At 51.7% G+C, this 17,979-nt stretch overlaps 1 protein-coding gene across 1 annotated transcript; it reads left to right on the top strand.

The window, feature by feature from the left end:
* The first annotated feature begins 6,925 nt into the window (after positions 1-6,925).
* Positions 6,926-17,727, top strand: EPS8L3 (EPS8 signaling adaptor L3). The gene is made up of 18 exons (XM_070364048.1): positions 6,926-6,956; positions 7,097-7,161; positions 8,833-8,991; positions 9,276-9,425; positions 9,511-9,566; positions 9,968-10,107; positions 10,187-10,305; positions 10,557-10,677; positions 10,777-10,838; positions 11,157-11,231; positions 11,584-11,732; positions 14,988-15,069; positions 15,303-15,337; positions 15,830-16,013; positions 16,213-16,341; positions 16,624-16,697; positions 16,984-17,116; positions 17,373-17,727. Exons 1-18 carry the CDS (start codon positions 6,926-6,928, stop codon positions 17,382-17,384), a joined length of 1,776 nt encoding a protein of 591 aa, XP_070220149.1. The 3' UTR covers positions 17,385-17,727.
* Positions 17,728-17,979: the final 252 nt, after the last annotated feature.

Below are 17,979 nucleotides of genomic sequence, written 5' to 3' on the forward strand. Positions count from 1 at the left end.
GGTGTGCTGCAAGAGCACCATCTCAGATGTGCCGTATGTCTCCTATGGAGAGCTAATCTCAGGCTGTGACCCTCCTGGCGGATGTCAACCATCCAGGATCTCAGGAAGATGTGGTTAGCAGCTGGGAGCCTGCTCACAGCCTTCTCTGGGGACAAGATTGCAGCAGCCCCTTGCCCTCTGGCTCTGGCTGTCGAAAGCCTGCCTCTCTGCCTCCAGGTAGCGAGGGACCTGTATGCAGCTAGCTCTCCTTTGGTATTTGCTCAATCCTTTGTTCTCTGAGCCGGCGAGGCTGCGCGTTAGGCAGTTAGGTTAGAGCCTTTCACGGGAAAGTTCTCTCTTCTGCAGTTGCAGTTAGGCGTGTATTCTGTGGGTTTGGGGTTTTTTTCCTCCCAGTTATGTTGCCTTCTGAGATTCTAAAACTCCCCACAGACCCCTCTGTGAGACAGTTTCCTACTGTGTGGAAACTTCTCCTCCTTCACGACACCCTCCCCAGAGCCAGACTTCCTGGAATGCAAAGTCAAGCGGGCGGGCGTTAGGAAGCATCACAACCAACAAAGCTAGTGGGGGTAATGGAATTCCAGTTGAGCTATTTCAAATCCTAAAAGATGATGCTGTGAAAGTGCTGCACTCAATATGCCAGCAAATCTGGAAAACTCAGCAGTGGCCCACGGGACTGGAAAAGGTCAGTTTTCATTCCAATCCCATAGAAAGCCAATGCCAAAGAATGTTCAAACTACCGCACAATTGCTCTCATCTCACATGCTAGCAAAGTAATGCTCAAAATTCTCCATGCCAGGCTTCAAAAATATGTGAACCATGAACTTACAGATGTTCAAGCTGGATTTAGAAAAGGCAGAGGAGCCAGATATCAAACTGCCAATATCCTCTTGATCATCAAAAAAGCAAGAGCATTCCAGAAAAACATCTACTTTTGCTTTATTGACTACACCAAAGCCTTTGACTGTGTGGGTCACAACAAACTGTGGAAAATTCTTAAAGAGATGGGAATACCAGACCACCTGACCTGCCTCTTGAGAAATCTGTATGCAGGTCAAGAAGCAACAGTTAGAACCAGACATGGAACAACAGACTGGTTCCAAATTGAGAAAGGAGTACATCAAGGTTGCATATTGTGTCCTGCTTATTTAACTTATATGCAGAGTACATCATGTGAAATGCCAGGCTGGATGAAGCATGAGCTGGAATCAAGACTGCCAGAAGAAATATCAATAACCTCAGATATGCAGATGACACCACCCTTATGGCAGAAAGTGAAGAACTAAAGAGCCTCTTGATGAAAGTGAAAGAGGAGAGTGAAAAAAAGTTGGCTTAAAACCCAACGTTCAGAAAACAAAGATCATGGCATCCTGTCCCATCACTTCATGGCAAATAGATGGGGAAACAATGAAAACAGTGAGAGATTTTATCTTCCTGGGCTCCAAAACCACTGCAGATGGTGACTGCAGCCATGAAATTAAAAGATGCTTGCTTCTTGGAAGAAAAGCTGTGACCAACCTAGACAGCATATTAAATAGCAGAGACATTACTTTGCCAACAAAGGTCTGTCTAGTCAAAGCTATGGTTTTTCCAGTGGTCATGTATGGACGTGAGAGTTGGACTATAAAGAAAGCTGAGCACCAAAGAATTGATGCTTTTGAACTGTGGTGTTGGAGAAGACTCTTTAGAGTCCCTTGGACTGGAAGGAGATCCAACCAGTCCATCCTAAAGAAATCAGTCCTGACTATTCACTGGAAGGACTGATGCTGAAGCTCCAATACTTCGACCATCTGATGTGAAGAACTGACTCATTGGAAAAGACCCTCATACTGGGAAAGATCGAAGGCGGGAGGAGAAGGGGACAACAGAGAATGAGATGGTTAGATGACATCACTGACTCAAAGGACATGAGTTTGAGTAAGTTCCGGGAGTTGGTGATGGACAGGGAAGCCTGGCATGCTGCGGTCCATGCAGTCACAAAGAGTCAGACACAACTGAGCGACTGAACTGACTGACTGACTCTCCCCTCCTGCCTCACTCCCTGTTTCTGTCCTACCTCCCTTGTTAGACTGTGAGCCCCCAGAGGGCAGGCAGCCTGGATGCCAAGGAAGGCTCTTAAATATCATGAAGCATGAAGACTGGATCACATACAGGGACAGAGGTAGGGTCTCAGTTTCACATCTCTGTTGAAGCTGCCCAGGCTCAACCAGAAGTCTGAGGGCATGGGGTCAGGTGGGGAGCAAAGAGTGGAAGAGGGAGAATGGTGAGGGAAGGGCTCCCTGCTGGGTCAGAGGGGAAAGAAGAAAAGGCAGGATGAGGGGGGCCCTGCTGCGAAGAAATCTCAGTCCTCCACCTAATGCCCATAGTGGTCCCAGCTCCCAACCGCCATCAACTCTTATGAGCCCCACATCCTGCTCACAGGCACCACTTGGGCACCCATAACCACACACCCCCATGGGCAGCACACACAGGCACACGTGCCAGCCCACACTGCCCCCAAGCCTGGGTCCACCTCCACCCACCTGTGCCCGGGGTGCCCTCTCCTGCTCCCTGCCCCAGTGCCTGATGCTGACCTGGGGCCTCAGGGGAGGCACCCACAGGCAGAGGGAAGAGGGTTACGCTAATGGCAGAGGCAAGTCAAGCAGGAAGCCTGGAAGCAAGGGGCTCTGTCTAAGCTAGGGACACCTGTCGGCGCAGGCATGGCACAGGCCTGGGTTCTGGCACTGGGCAGGTAGGCCGCCCCACCCACTAAGAGTCCAAAGAGCACAGGTGTGGCTGCCTCCCGGCCTCCGCACCATAAGACTGGTCTGCTTCAGGGCTCAACTGACCACAGGGCGCCTGCCCGGGACTGCGCCACTAGCAGAGAAGCCACCGTCTTCCCACCACCAGCGCCAGGCCACCAGCTCAGACACCTGCCCCTTCGGAGGCACCAGCCTCCAGGCCTCACTGGAGCCCAGGTAAGGGCCTGGCCCTCAGGAAGATCAGGGCCCAGCCAAGCCGCAGGAGGTCCCGACATAGTGGGGACAGCTCGGTGGCTTCCCAGGCCAAGGTCTCCAGCCCATTCTCGACGTGGTGGCCCTAAGGAGGGCTTGGGACTCAGCTGAAGGCTAGCGGGCCAGGGAGCAGAGCGTGGGGCAGGCCGGGCTCCAGCAGCACCTCTGGGCTGCTTCTCTCCAGGGCCCGTGATGCAGACATGAACTTCTTCCCTGCTTCAGCTCCCTAAACTTGGGGGATAAATGGGGAAACTGGGCTGCCACAGATTCTCTTACCCCCCACCAGAGGCAAGACAGACCAAAGTCAGCCCCCGTTCCTCCACCCCTACCTTTCATCCCCCATCCCCATCCCACCTCGTTGTTGTGATGTGGAGCAGGAGATGTTGCTTGGACCTGCCAAGAGAGACTGTTGCCAAAATCCTGGCTCCCTGTCTACCGATGCCAGATAGAAATAAGGAGACAGAGTTTGGAGGAAGTAGAAAAGAAGAGCTTCATTATTTTTGCCAGGCAAAAGGGAAATACAGCAGGCTAGCGTCTCAAGAACTATGCCCCCCTTTCTTGGGAATAGGGAGAGGTTTTATATCCTCTTGAAGGCCTTGCATTTTCTTTTTCTTTTGCAACATTTCAAAACGGCCACAGTTGCCATCAGGCAACTCAGCAACCGGGTCTTGTGTTCCTGAAGTTATCAGCCCTTGACCTTCTTTCTGAAATGCAGAATGCTACATGAGAGTGGAGGGGGAGAGGAATGCCAGGTGCTGAGTATAATCTATATGGAGTCAGAGAGTAATCAGCCTTGTGGAGGACAAGTCCAGCTACAAGTGTTTGTTACTAGTAACAGCTAAAGAATAACCAACATTGTTTAACTCTTGTAGGCCTGTTCGGCTGGAATGTGCCACAGGCTGCTCACTCATTTCTGTTTTGCTGCAATAAGACCCACAGGGACCATCCTGTGTGAAGGGGCTGGCAGGTAGGGAGGGGTGCTAAAGAAACAAAGTTCATTTTCTCTTCTTTATCTTCTGGCTCTAGAAGCAGGAAGTGTTGCAGCCTGTGGGGTGCAGCTGGGGAGAGAGGGAGCAGGCTTTTAGAACCCCTTACCCTTGGAGAGGAAAGGGATCCTTCCAAACGTGGAAAACACAGACCCATAGACAATCCCTTGTTTACTAGCAACTCATTTCCCCAACACTGAGTCATCTTATCAGATCTTCTGCTATTTTCATAGCAGGCCTAGTTACAGGGGCGTGGGCTGCTCTCTGATACTTTGCCCAGGATATTCCAGGGTTTCTGTACAACTCGGATGCATCACGGAAATGCAAGGACATCACAGAACTGACACCTGTCCATGATGCATACACACATCATTAGCACATACCCTTGACCCACACACTCAGCTAACTCCTGCCACACCCCCACACATCTCATTTACCTCCATTCCACTTCAATATATGTATATATTCTAGACTCCCTCTATGCTAGGAAGGTACTGGGGGAACAGCAGGAGCAACATAAGTCCACTCTCAGGAGGGCACAGCCCAGTGACAGAGGCGCATACATAAACAGTTAAAGCATGGAGCTTGTAGTCAGACCCAGGCTGAGTTCATTCTCTATAAAATATTTACTTGTGATCTCAGACCTGTTATCCTCTTTGAACTGCCACATCATCCTCATCTGGTCAGAGGGGTAATAACAGGACCCACCCAGCAAGGTTGTTCTGAGGATTAAATGAGTTGTTGGGTGTAACATCTGTAGAAGAGCACTCAGCACATAGGATGAAGGAAGTATAAGTGACGGTGCTGTGCTGTGCTGCGCTTAGTTGCTCAGTCATGTCTGACTCTCTGCGACCCTTATGGACTTTGGCCAGTCAGGTTCCTCTCTCCATGGGGATTCTCCAGGCAAGAATACTAGAGTGAGTTTCCATGCCCTCCTCCAGGAGATCTTCCCAACCCGGGATCGAACCCAGGTCTCCCACATTGCAGGCAGATTCTTTACCTAAACCACCAGGGAAGCATAAGTGATGGTAGTGAAAACTAAATGACATAAAGTTCATAGGCACTTGACACTAGGCTCACAGCACTAACCAGGGTGGTGCTGTTGTTAGAGAGGAACTTATAAGACTCGGTGTGGCATTAGGCAGATGGGCAGGGTTGAGTGGGGTGGTCAAGGAGGGCTTCAATGAGGAGGTGATCCTTAAACTGTAATATATTTAACTTATTTTTTTATTGTGTTAACCTTGGTTTATAACACTATATAAGTTTCATGTGTACAACATTATATTTCTAATTCTGTACACACTATAACATGCTCACCATCGAAATTTACTTTGTCCGTCATCACACAGTTGATCCCCTTAACCCGTTTCACCTTCCTTCCTGCCCCTTCCCCTGTGGTAACCTCTACTCTGTTCTCTGTACCTATTATCTCTATTTTCATTTGGTTTAGTCTATTCATTTATTTTGTTTTATTTCTTATATTCTACATAAGTGTGGAGTCATACGATATTTGTGTTTCTTTTTCTGTCTTATTTCATTTTGCATAACACCCTCAAGGTCCATGCATGTTATTGCAAATGAAAGGCTAATATTCCTTTGTATATACTACATCTTCTTTATCCATTCACGTGTGGATGGGCATTTAAGTTGTTACCATATTTTGGCTATTGTAAAGGCCCGGATGAACATGCCTGTGAGTGTGCTCAGTCACAACCAGCTCTTTGGGACCCCATAGATTGTAGCCCCCCAGGCTCCTCTGTCCATGGGATTCTCCAGGCAAGAATACTGGAGTGGGTTGCCGTTTCCTTCTCCAGGGGATCTTCCCCACCCAGAGATCAACCCTCGTCTCTTGGGACTCCTGCACTGGCAGGTAGATTCTTTACCAAGGTGCCCCTTGGGAAGCCCCCATGATGAATGGAGGGGTGTGGATATCTTTTTCAATGAATATTTTCATGTTCTTTAGATAAATAACCAGAAGTGGGATTGCTGGGTCATATGATTGTTCTGTCCTTAGCTTTCTGAGGAGTCTCCGTACCATCTTACACAGTGGCTGCACCATTTTACATCGCATTTAACTTATCAACAGTGCACAAGGATTCCCTTTTCTTCTTTACCAACATTTTTATTTCTTGCTTTTTTGATAATAGCCATTCTGACAGGTGTGAGATGATAGCTTATTGTGATTTTTGACTTGCATTTCTCTAAGAATTAGTGATGTTAAACATCTTTTTATGTGCCTGTTGGGCATCTGTATGTCTTCTTTTGAAAAAACATCTATTCCCTTGAGCTGGAATTTACAGGGTTGGGTGGGGAGGGGCTCTGGGCAGAGGGTTCCAAGTATGGAAAGGCAAAGAGAGGAGATTTAGTAAGACATTTAGGGAAGTTCAAGTCACTAACACATCCTACAGAGCTCCATCATAAACGTGCAAACATATGTGTGTGCATACGCACACATGTACACCCCTCTTGAGTGGCTCCCCCGCATAAGAGCCAACACTGGCCTCCTCCCAATTTGAAGAGTTGAAACAGGCTTGGACAAGAGGCTTGCTGTGACAGGGAAGGCTGCTGACCCTCATGCCTCCCCTCCAGAAGCCAGGCACACCCATCCAGCACCTTTTACACTCAGGCCCAGGGTGGGATCTGGTCCCAGGTACCTGTCCACACAGCTTCCCTGGGGCCATCAGGATGAGCGTTATTGGCCAAATAATGGGAAGTTGGGAGCCTGCCTGGGGGCCTCCGAGGCCCAGCCAAGATGGAGGGCTCCTTGCAGAGGTCTCGGCTGGAGACGGATCCAGAAGGAACGGTGGTTTGAGCCCCAGACCCAGGTCAGGGATGGGCTGCGACAGCAGCTCTTCCACCCAGCTCTGCCTGCTCATCCCTCTCCCCAGTCCTGATCGCTGTCTCTTCTGCTCAGTTTGGGTTTTAGGGAGTCATCTCAGCAGCATCAGAATGTCCCGGCCAAGCAGCAGAGCCATTTATTGTAAGTGGTCCCCTTCTCTCCCTCTGGGTTCCCTGAACCCCTGCGTCCAGTCTCTCCCTCCCCACACTGACCACCTCCTATAGTTGTGCCTGTCTCAACTCCTTCTTCTGCCCTCACCCCCTTGCTTCATGCCATGGCAGTGCACCGGAAGGAGTACTTGCAGAAAATCGCCTTAGAGCCCACTCACCTGCAGCACAGGGTGGAGGTGAGTAACCCTAGGGCCCCATACAATTTCCTGATTCAAGCCAAGTTCTCCTACGTGCCCCCAACCCTGACAAAAAGCAGATATCTGAGATAAGTCTGCCATAGAAGCCAATGGCCTGACCCGGCCAGAATAGGTGGGCTCAGGTCCAGCAAGCCTACCTGAGCATTTGCTAAGTGCAGGGGAGGAGGATGGGGCAGCTGGGCATGGGCAGAGGAAGCTAAGCCAGTGGGCATCCCATCCCCAAGTAGCAGAGGGATGGGCCAGGATCCACCACTCGATCCTGCCCCTTCCTGTCTCTCAGCTCATCGCTTGCCCCAAGAAATTGCTTTTTGCCCAGGATCTGGTACAGCTGGAGGACAGAATGTGTGAGGTCAGCCAGCGGTCCTTGTGCAGGGACTTGAAAGGACCACTATCTGAGAGGGGAGCCATCTGGGCTTGAGCTTCCTGTGCACGGCTTGGAGCCTGGAATGGAGGCTCTGGCACTGCCTGGGAGAATGACACTGGCACTGCCAGATCTAGTTGCCAGGACAGCTGTTGACACCACGTGAAAGCTCAGATTGGAAGGGTGTGGCAGGGAAGAGCAGACACTGCATCAGGCTGAAGGTCTGAGTAGAAGCCACCCCCAGACAGCAGTAGATTTAGCACTCACCCCGAGAAAAGGCAGGGAGGGATGCTGGAGCAACCGTCTGGAAGAAGTCAGCCTTCCCCAGTCAGCTGAGCTGGGACTAAGATCCCTGGGCTTCATGGAGGGAATGAGGATTGGGAACTGGCTTTGTTTAGGTCTAGGAGGCAAGAGCAGGGGAGGTATGTCCAGGGTGCCAGGGCATTTGCCCATGATATCAGGGCTCCTGAATATGCTGGCCGAGTGAACTTGAAGAAGAGCTGGGAGCTATGCAGAGGACAGGGCAGTGGGGTCAAGGGGCAGGAGGCAGATGGCATCCTCCCAGCAAGGGCCTAGAGGTGAGCACAAGGGACAGGACTGTGACTTTTGAACATGGATGGTAGAAGCGAAGAGTATCCTTGAGAAGAGAGAATAACAGCAAAACCCTGCTGTAGTGATCAGACTAGCAGGGGACAAGGGCCTAAGTGGAGACTGAGGTCAGTATGAACCTCTCTGGGAAAGAATCAGGGAGAAGGGCGGTGGGCTTGACTTATTCCTGAGAGGCTGGGAGGTAATGGATTATCAGAAGGGGGACATGCATGCTGGGCGTGGGGCGCAGCATGCATGGGGTCAGAAAGGCTAGGTCAGGGAAGAGACGGACCAGGCTGGGTGGGCGATTCTCAAAGAGAGCAAAGAAAAGTAGGGGACAGAATTTGAGCATCCTGTAACCTACCTGGAGAAGCTGAGACTTATATGTTGGATAGCTGAAGCCCACGCCCCCTCCCCACATTTACCACCATCTAGACTGTTACAGGCCATGATTGTCCTTCCTCCAGAGTTCTAAATCCCCTCCTACAGCCCGTCAGTCCCCACCTTGCCCGACTGCCTCCAGACCTCACATTGTCTCTTGAAGTCTACTTTATGGGGATTGCCTGGGGCCTCCCCAGTGAGGAGGCCAGAGACATGTCATCCCCTTCTGCTGCCCTTCCCCCACCCCCACCCCTGTCCATCCCCACCTGTGAGCCCCCTCTCCAAATCTTCTCCCAGCCCATCTCCTCCTGTCCCCTCAGCACCTGATGACATGTAAGCTGGGGACACAGAGAATCCAGGAGCCCAAGGATGCTCTGCAGAAGCTGCAGGAGATGGACGCTCAGGGCCGGGTGTGGAGCCAGGACTTGCTCCTGCAGGTCAGGGATGGCTGGCTCCAACTGCTGGACATCGAGACTAAGGTCAGCCTCCCACCATTCCCTGCAAGGGGTCATAGCTAACCTGGGCTGTGGGAAAGCAAGCCCCAGGGCATGAACACCATCCCACTATGCCCCACATGGCAAGCACCCTTCCCCACACAATACACACCCAGGACTAGGAAGAAACAGGAGATAGAGGCACAGGGGTCAGGGGAAAGGACACCCCATCCCAAGCCATTGGAAGGGTGGAGCAACCCAGGTCAGGAGCTCCTAGGGGCCTGTCGGGCTCTCACGGACTTCACAGCCAGTCTGTCTGCTTGGCCCAGGAGGAGCTAGAGTCCTACCGCCTGGACCGCATCAAGGTCATGGACGTGGCGCTCAACACCGGCTCCTACAACTCTGTCCTGTCCATCACCGTGCAGGATTCAGACCTGCGAAGCACTAGCACTCTGCTTTTCCAGTGCCAGGAAGTGGGGGTGAGATCTAACAACCATCACCACCCCCAACCTAACCCCTCCCCTCCCCCATCCCCCAAGCCTGTCTGATTGCCGGTTCCTCCAGGCAGAGCGACTGAAGACCAGCCTGGAGAAGGCTCTGGAGGAGGAGGTAGAGCAAAGGTAGGCAGCCTGTGCCCCCGCCCACCTGCAGAACCCTCGAGCTCAGGTCTGGGTGGGCTAGACTCTGCCGCATACCTGGCGGAGCTCAGGGGCCTGTGACCCAATAACACAGACATTGACCTGGGGAGTAGCGAGGCTGGAAGCAGGGCGCAAATGAGTGCTGGGCCCAGGGGCCACTGGAGACTATCCTCAGAGACTGATGTGGGACCAACTGGTCCCGGAGGGCAGGCCGATGATGCTGGGGAGAGTCAGGGAAGGGTTTGGATGGAGACTAGGGGGCAAGGCTGGTGGGGCTCCTGGAGAGGGGCAGTGGTACCCCCTGGGTTCTGGGGCAGAAGTGTGGGCAGAGCCTCTGCCCCAAGAACCCAGTCAAAGCTGTGTCCTTGTCATGTGCTTGACAGGCCCCAGTTGGGAGCCCTTCGCCCAGACCAGGACCGATGGAGGGGGTCTTCTCTGGAAAGGCCGCTCCCTAAGGAGCAGGCACGTCCTCTGGAGTGGGGACCCCCTCCAGAACAGCACTACTTGATGAGCCCAGAGCACAGTGAGTTTGGGCGTGGGGGCCAGTGGGAGGAAAGGTTCCCATCAAAGAAGTTCTGGGCCATGGTCCCCTTCCTCTACAGACACTCCACCACCGTCTCCGAGGCCCCTGCCACACCGCACCAGCATCCGAGAGCCAAGCATCTTCTCGCTGTCTCCTTCAAGGAGGTCCCCATCCCCTGAGGACCCAAAATGGGATAAGGTAACTGCAGACTGTCTTGGGCTTGTTGAGGCTTTTGTGGTCTAGCCAAAGGGAAGACACCAGTTGTCTCCCTCGCCTCAAGGAGCCAGGCCCCAGGTCCACCAAGGCAGGGCCTGGCCTAAGAGGGGACACAGAGGCTTGGTCAGCCCTGGGCTGGGCCTGAGGCTCAGGCTTGTGGTGGAGGGAGGCAGGATTGGGAGTTCCAGGGTGGGTCTAACTGCCCACTCAGCCAGGGGTTGTTTGGGCCCCAGGAGGTGCTGGACCATGTCCTAAGGGACATCGAGCTGTTTGTGGGGAAGCTGGATGAGGCCCAGTCTAAGACCAGTCGTAAGAAGAAGAGTCACAGGAAGAAAAAGAAAAAGAATAAGGAAGGTGAGTGAGGAGGGCCAGGGGAGAGGAGTCGGGGTTCGGGGGAGGGGGGGAAGTCTTGGGATGATACATGACCCACCATCTATCCCCTTCTTGCTATAGAGATAACAGAGGTACATTACATCGACTGCTTCCAGAAGATCAAGTATAGCTTCAACCTCCTGGTACGTGACTCCCCACAAGTTTCCCAGCTCTTTTCGCCCCCTCCCTCCCCTCCCCTACCTCAGCAATCCCCTCCTCTCCCTCCCCTCTCCCTACCACCACCCCCCCACCACCACCGAGCAATCCTGTTCTCTCTTCTCTCCATGGACATCCCATGCTGCTCCAGCTTCTCCCCCTGGAACTGCCCCACCCCACTCTTGGGTTACTTTGGGAGAATGCCAGGCTCCCCACCAGGGCCCAGAACAGTTATGGGGCCCTGGGATCCTAGTGAAGGTGGGGTGGGAGGAAGGCTGGTGACAGGCTTCACCCTGTGTCTTCAGGGAAGGCTGGCCACCAGGCTGCAGGATACAAGTGCCCCTGAGTTTGTACACATCATCTTCAAAATTCTGGACTCCGTGAGTCAGGGCAGGGCTGGTGGGGGTAGGGGGAACAGGGTGGTACAGAGGGACGTGCTGAAGTTAAGATGAGACAGGCCAGGGTGGGAGGGAGGGGGCAGAGGGAGGTACGGGTCTGCTCCTTGCTCACCGCCAGCATACCCTCTTCCTTGACCCCAAGACACTACCCCACTGTGCACAGCAAGCACCTCTCAGCAGACTAGGTGCGCTGGGGTTGGAGCCAAGGACACCAGTGAGGGCAGGAAGGAGCAGGCCTGGGGCAAAGTAGGAAGCCAGGGACCCCGAGCCCTTTCCCACTCCTGCCTGGCCCCGAAGAAGCTCAGGCTTCCTGACACCTTTCATCCTTCCCCAGATCCAGACCCAGTGCCCTGAGTCTGACTTAGCAGCCCGAGTGATCTCACCCCTCCTCACCACCAAGGCCATCGAGCTGCTGCAGTCCTGTCTAAGCCCGTCAGAGAATAACCTCTGGGAAGGGCTGGGCACAGCCTGGACCACCAGCCAGTAAGTGACAATAAGGCCTGAATGAATTGGAGGCAAGCAACATGGGGGTGTAGGGCAGGAGGTGACAAGCTCTACATTGTATCTTAAAACGAATTCTATACCCGTTAAAACTATACCCATTCCTCCACTCCCCAGCTCCTGGTAACCTCTACTCTACGAAATTTCTAAAAACAAATCAGGGAAATCTACCTTGAGTTCCCAACATTTAATTAGGCTAAGCACAATGGGAAAAAAAAAAAAACCAATACACTTACCATCGCCCACCATTGCAGGAAAGCATTATCTCAGAAAATAGAACAGTTCTTCCCAAGAAAGGAGCACTGGCAACCTTCTACTAAAATTTTTCTCATTTTTGTCAAGGACGAAGTAAAAACTTTGTCTCAATGTAGCCCAGATTTTAACAATTACGGACATAAGAGATGTTGCAAATGTAACATCAATAAGATTTGCAACCAACTGGCAGAGGAGCTAAGAGAAGCGATATTTCATGTGGGTGGAACAGTGACACAGGCAGTTGGGCAGCAAGGCAAGCTGATGAGCGCAGCGGGTGGGATGCGAAATCAGTTAGCACACCCCGAGTGAGGTGTCTGCAGAGACTGGGTGGCCTGGCCCTGCAAGGAGAGGTCTAACCTGGCTACGAGGGTTTGACAACAGTCAGTACAGATGTAATAGTTGGGACCCCCTGGAGGTAAGCACTGCAGTAAAGTAAGCAGAGCCCACTTTAATAAGCATGGCCTGCTCTCCCCACGAGAAACAGGCCTCGGAAAACTTTGAGGTGGCAAAAAGAAACGGATAAGGAGGTAAAGGAGGCAAAGAGAAATTCCGGAGAGTTTAAAAGGAGAAACAAAAAAGCAGAAGCATGAAAACCAAGAGAGAAGAGGGTTTTAGAAAGAGAAATCAACTGGGGGAAAAGCCAATGGTTCCAGGAGTCTTTTTGCCTAATGAGCAGTTTTGTTTTGCTTTTCAGTTCAGCCCCATTAAAGGACATCTGTGTCCAGTTCATCTAAAGACATAAAATATAACTTAACATAATCTATTTATTTTATTGTGGTAGAATATACATAGAATAAAATTTATTTTAACTATTTTTAAGTGTATAAGTCAATGCCTTTAAGTACATTAACAATATTGAGCAACCATCACTCCTATTCATTTCCAGAACTTTCTCAGCATCCCAAATGGGAACTCTATACCCATTAAACAACCAAACAAAACTCTTTACCCATTCCTTTCTTTCCCCAGCCCCTGGTAACCTCTATTCTATTTTCTGTTTCTGCTTATCATTTTAAATATAAGATTGACGTCAGGTGTGCCCTGACATGTTTTCTCATTTCTTAAAACAACCAAAAATTAAGGAATGAATGAAATGAAAGACAGAAACACAGAGAACAGAATTAACTAAAGAGATGTAAAAACCTTCAAAAGAGTTCAATTTCAGGCAAATTTTATTCAAACTATCTGGCTTGAAGCAAATTCACCCAAAACTATGCTGCTGCTGCTGCTGCTAAGTCGCTTCAGTCGTGTCTGACTCTTTGCGACCCCATAGACGGCAGCCCACCAGGCTCCGCTGTCCCTGGGATTCTCCAGGCAAGAACACTGGAGTGGGTTGCCATTTCTTTCTCCAATGCATGAAAGTGAAAAGTGAAAGTGAAGTTGCTCAGTTGTGTCCGACTCCTAGCGACCCCATGGACTGCAGCCTACCAGGCTCCTCCATCCATGGGATTTTCCAGGCAAGAGTACTGGAGTGGGGTGCTATTGCCTTCTCCAACCCAAAACTATAAATGACACTAAATTCTGTGGTAATAGACTAGAAGGATACAGATCACACAAGGCCATTTGGATTTGGCAATCAGAAATCATCAGGGCTTTAGAAGAACTAGTTTCAACAGAGTAATGGCAGAGGTAAAAGTCATGTGGTAAGGAATAAAGAAAGATCCAAAGGTAAGAAAATGTAGGCAGGGCCTATGGACACATCCTCAAAAAATTTGATAAAGATAAGATAATAGGATGGCATCTTTAAAAGCATAGTCAAGGGAAGACTTGAGCATGTTTTTAAGGCAAAGAAAAGGAGCCAGTGAGGACTTCCCTTGCAGTCCAGTGGTTGACTTCACCTTCTGATGCACGGAGGAAAGGGTTCTATCCCTGGTCCAGAAGCTAAGATCCCACTTGCCTCCCGGTCAAAAAATCAAAATATAAAACAGAAGCAATATTATAACAAATTCAATAAAGGTTTTTTAAAGGGCCCGTATCAAAAAAGGAAAGAAAGAAAGAAAATGAGCCAATAAAAAAGATTCAGAAGAGGGAATAATTTGTTCCCATTGAATACATATTTATTAGGGGTTCCCTTTTAGCTCAGCTGGTAAAGAATCCACCTGCAATTTGGGAGACCTGGGTTCGATCCCTGACTTGAGAAGATGTCCTGGAGAAGGGAAAGGCTACCCACTCCAGTATTCTGGCCGGGAGAATTCCATGGATTGTATAGGCAGTCCATAGGGTCTCAAAGAGTCGGAAATGACTGAGTGACTTTCACTTTCACTGCCTCCTCTGTCCCTTCTGCACTATACTCTAGAGACAGCTATCAAGGAGATCAACATAGAAAGAAACACGGATAAGTGAGAATCATGCGCAATTCAGAATGTGTGTGCACAGTGCAAAGAAGCAGCATTCCCATCAGTCTCTGGGAGGCAGGGAGACACTTCCTCCAGGAGGGCCTCCGCGTTCCCCAGGCAGGCAAGCAGAGCCAGCCTGGAGGCCACAGGCAGTGCTGCTCCTCTGGCGTCCCGGGCAATGGGTGAGGGGGCAGGCCGAGAGGCAAGTGCCAGCCCCCGCCCTAGAGCCAGCCAGAGTGCCCTGTGGTGATCACAAGGGGGAGGTCCACACACGAACCAGCTAGAAAGAAAGATATGCTGCTGGGGAACCGAAATAGGTTAGACCCCAGGAGTGTCTTCCAGCCCTAACACTGCAGTTCTGCCACTTTCATTCAAACTCCCCATCAGTGAGTTAAAGTACTCATCTCTTAGGGTGTTGATATGTCTGCACATTCGTGGGCAGAGGTGAGGCTGGCCCACAGATACCTGTGCCGTGGGACCTGTACGTGCTTAGCTGTGGGCTCCTGTGTCCTGGGGCCTTTCATCTGTGCACACGGGCCACTTTCTCCATTACCTAGAAGATCCCCCAGGCCAGCTGCTGTCCTCTCCGCCTTCTCCACATCCCACAGTCTGGCACGGAGTGGACTCAGCCCTGTTCTTTCCCTAGGGCCAACTGGACAGGCATCGAGCCCCTGCCCTACAAACCCACATTCTATGATGGTTGGCGACTTCCAGAAACTTCCTACCAGGTAAGGGGAGCTTAGCACAGAGCCCGAATCAAAGCCCTAGACTCTGGCTAGTTTCCACCGTCTCAGTCCAGCCATGGTCACGTGACTCCTAAGTGGTAGGTGGGTTCTGTGTGGAAAGCAGGCAGGCGAAGGGACGTGAGGCAGCTGTGCGCGGGCGGGCCTGTGGCCTCACACCCCTGCTCTCCACCACCATGCAGCTGACGTCCTGCTCTCACTTTGTTCTGCCCCCACAGGCGCTCTCAAGTTACCAAGACCCTACTTCCATCCGGTATGCCCTGGGCTTTGTCAGGACCTTGTGGTTCTGGGGAGGGAAGGACCAGGCTGATCCTGCGGATCTGCAGATTCTACGCCTCACTGACCTCTAGGCTCTCTTTTAGTCAGACACGCACAAGCACATCTCTCCCCTACTTTGGGTGAAAAAGCAGTTTTTTACCTTCCTAGGATACAATCCCTCTTCTTTCAGTATTCCCCACATGTAGCTCTGATTTTTCAGAGATTGAGTATGAAGTACTCAAAGGAGTGCTCAGATACAGAAGACTCCACTGCCAGAAGAGTCTTGAGAAATCACCAACATCTAGACCCCTTCTGCCTATAGAAACCCACACCCCAAGCCCATCTAAAAGTGACCTGCCCTCAAGCTCTGTGGAAACCCCAAAAGTCATTGCTAGACTCCAAGGGGGAGATGTCTTGGGCTGAGACAGGGGCCGGATCTCTGAGGCCCCACTCTCCAGCCATCCTGACTCTGTCTCTGGGGGGCCAGTAGGGAAAGCCCTAGGTTAAGGAGCACCTCGCACTTTGCTCAAGAGGAGACACACAACCATGGCCCCAGCCCTGTGCCCTCCAGACCCGGACCTGTCAAGCCAGCCCTGAAAATGCAAGTCCTCTATGAGTTTGAAGCTAGGAACCCACAGGAACTGACGGTGGTCCAGGGAGAGGTACTGGAGGTGAGGCATGGACTTGAGCTGAGAAAAGGAGGCGGTGGTTGGCAGTTGATGGGAGCTATTGGGAGCATGGGGGGTGGAGGGATTGGCCTGGAGAAAGTGAAGGAAGGTTGGGAAGGGCCCAGAGAGAGAAAGTCCGGTGGAGGAGGGGAAGGCTGGCTGGAGAGAGGCTCGGGTCACTGACGTAGTGACTCCCTGGCAGGTTCTGGACCAGAGCAAGCGGTGGTGGCTGGTGAAGAATGCAATGGGACGGAGTGGCTACATCCCCAGCAACATCCTGGAGCCCCTAGAGTCGGGAGCCCCCAGGAGCCAGAGCGAGTCACCCACTCGGGTACCTCCATGCCTAGACTTCAGAAGCTATAAAGCCTGAATCAGAGGTGGAGGCAGGGAGGATTCTTTGACAAGTGGAGGAGATGGCCCTGGTTCAACTGAATCAGTATTATCACGTTTATTGTGGGGCCAGAGCAGAGAACAAGCCTTGTGCTTGTCGGACAAGCAAACATGGAGTGAGACACATGGTTTGATGAAAGCCCAGAGAAGGGATCCTGATGAGAGGGGCTGTGGGTGGCTCTGAGATGAGATGGTTTCTGACTCCCACTTCCCCTGGTTCTAGGGTCCGATGCTTCGACTTAGCTCAAGGCCTGAGGAGGTCACAGCCTGGCTACAGGCAGAGAACTTCTCCACTGTGTGAGTGCCAAGTGCCACAGCTTTACCTCTGTAAAGGGCACCAATGACCACTGCCCCCCACCTCCACAAGTGTCTCTTCCAGGGCACTTGTCCCTTCAACCCCAGGAGTTTATGGAGTTGGTTTAAGCCAGTTTGTTTATCTTACTCCCTGACCTCCAAACACTCTTTCTGTGAATTCTCCTGTCACCCCAGCCCTCCAAGCCCAAACACCCCCTTCTCCACCCAGATATCCAGGGCTGGGTCCTTCCACCCCACCACTGACAGTTTCTGCTCTATTTGTGTCCAGGACCGTGAAGACCCTTGGGTCCATGACAGGGAGCCAGCTGCTTCACATGAGACCTGGAGAGCTACAGATGCTGTGTCCACATGAGGGCCCCCGGGTCCTGGCACGGCTGGAGGCTGTCAGAAGGACGCTGGGGGTGAGGACACATAGGGGTCCCAAGCCCTGCTGGAAATGTGGGGTGCTCCCTGAGTGAGCATGAGAGTGCCCGGTGGGCAAGCCAGCAGGCCCGACCCTGGGGTGGTACTCACTGTGGCAGGTCTGGTACAGGACCGTCCCCCAGGGGCTTGACTTCACGTGCACAGGCACACCCTGAAGCTCCTGACTGACTGTTGGCATGAGCTCTGGGGTCCCTCATCTGGCACTGGCCTCACCTCAACCTTTTCTTTCCTCAGATGAGCCCTTAGGCAGCAATTCAGACACCTCCAAGACCAAGACTTTCTCACAAGCAAGATGGCGGATCTGATACTCTTTAGAGCCTTGAGAATTCCTCTTCCAAGCCCCTAGGTTGCAGCAAACCCCACACCCCAGCTCACACAGCAAAGAGGATGAACAAGACCAGAGGTTGAGACAAACCGTGCCTGTGTGGAGAGGTCTCCCCAGTTGCCACCTATTTATTGCGTCTCTCTCCTGAGCTTAGAACATTTATGCCTAGATTTGTCAGGACTCTGTTTAGACCCTCTCCTCCCCAATAAAGGTATCCTCAAGCTTGTCATGTGCCTCTCTTGCAGCTTCCTCTGGCCCTGGTGGAGGCCAAAGGCAGGGAATCAGGAAGAGCTAGGACACTGGGCATGAAACAGCAGCAGCCCTACATCCATCACTGGGCCAGACTATAAGTGGGAATTCACTGGAGCAGAGTCAGAATTCAATGATTATGGCCCAACTCTCCTTAATTTCTAAATAAATTTGAAAATAAGGCTATACTCGACATCTTTATCTTTCTGTGTACATTTCTCCTGGTATATTCCAAGACACCCAGTACAGGTGAGGGCAGAACATCAG

Source organism: Bos mutus, chromosome 3 (genome assembly GCF_027580195.1).
Source record: "Bos mutus isolate GX-2022 chromosome 3, NWIPB_WYAK_1.1, whole genome shotgun sequence".
Classification (NCBI taxonomy): Eukaryota; Metazoa; Chordata; class Mammalia; order Artiodactyla; family Bovidae; genus Bos; species Bos mutus.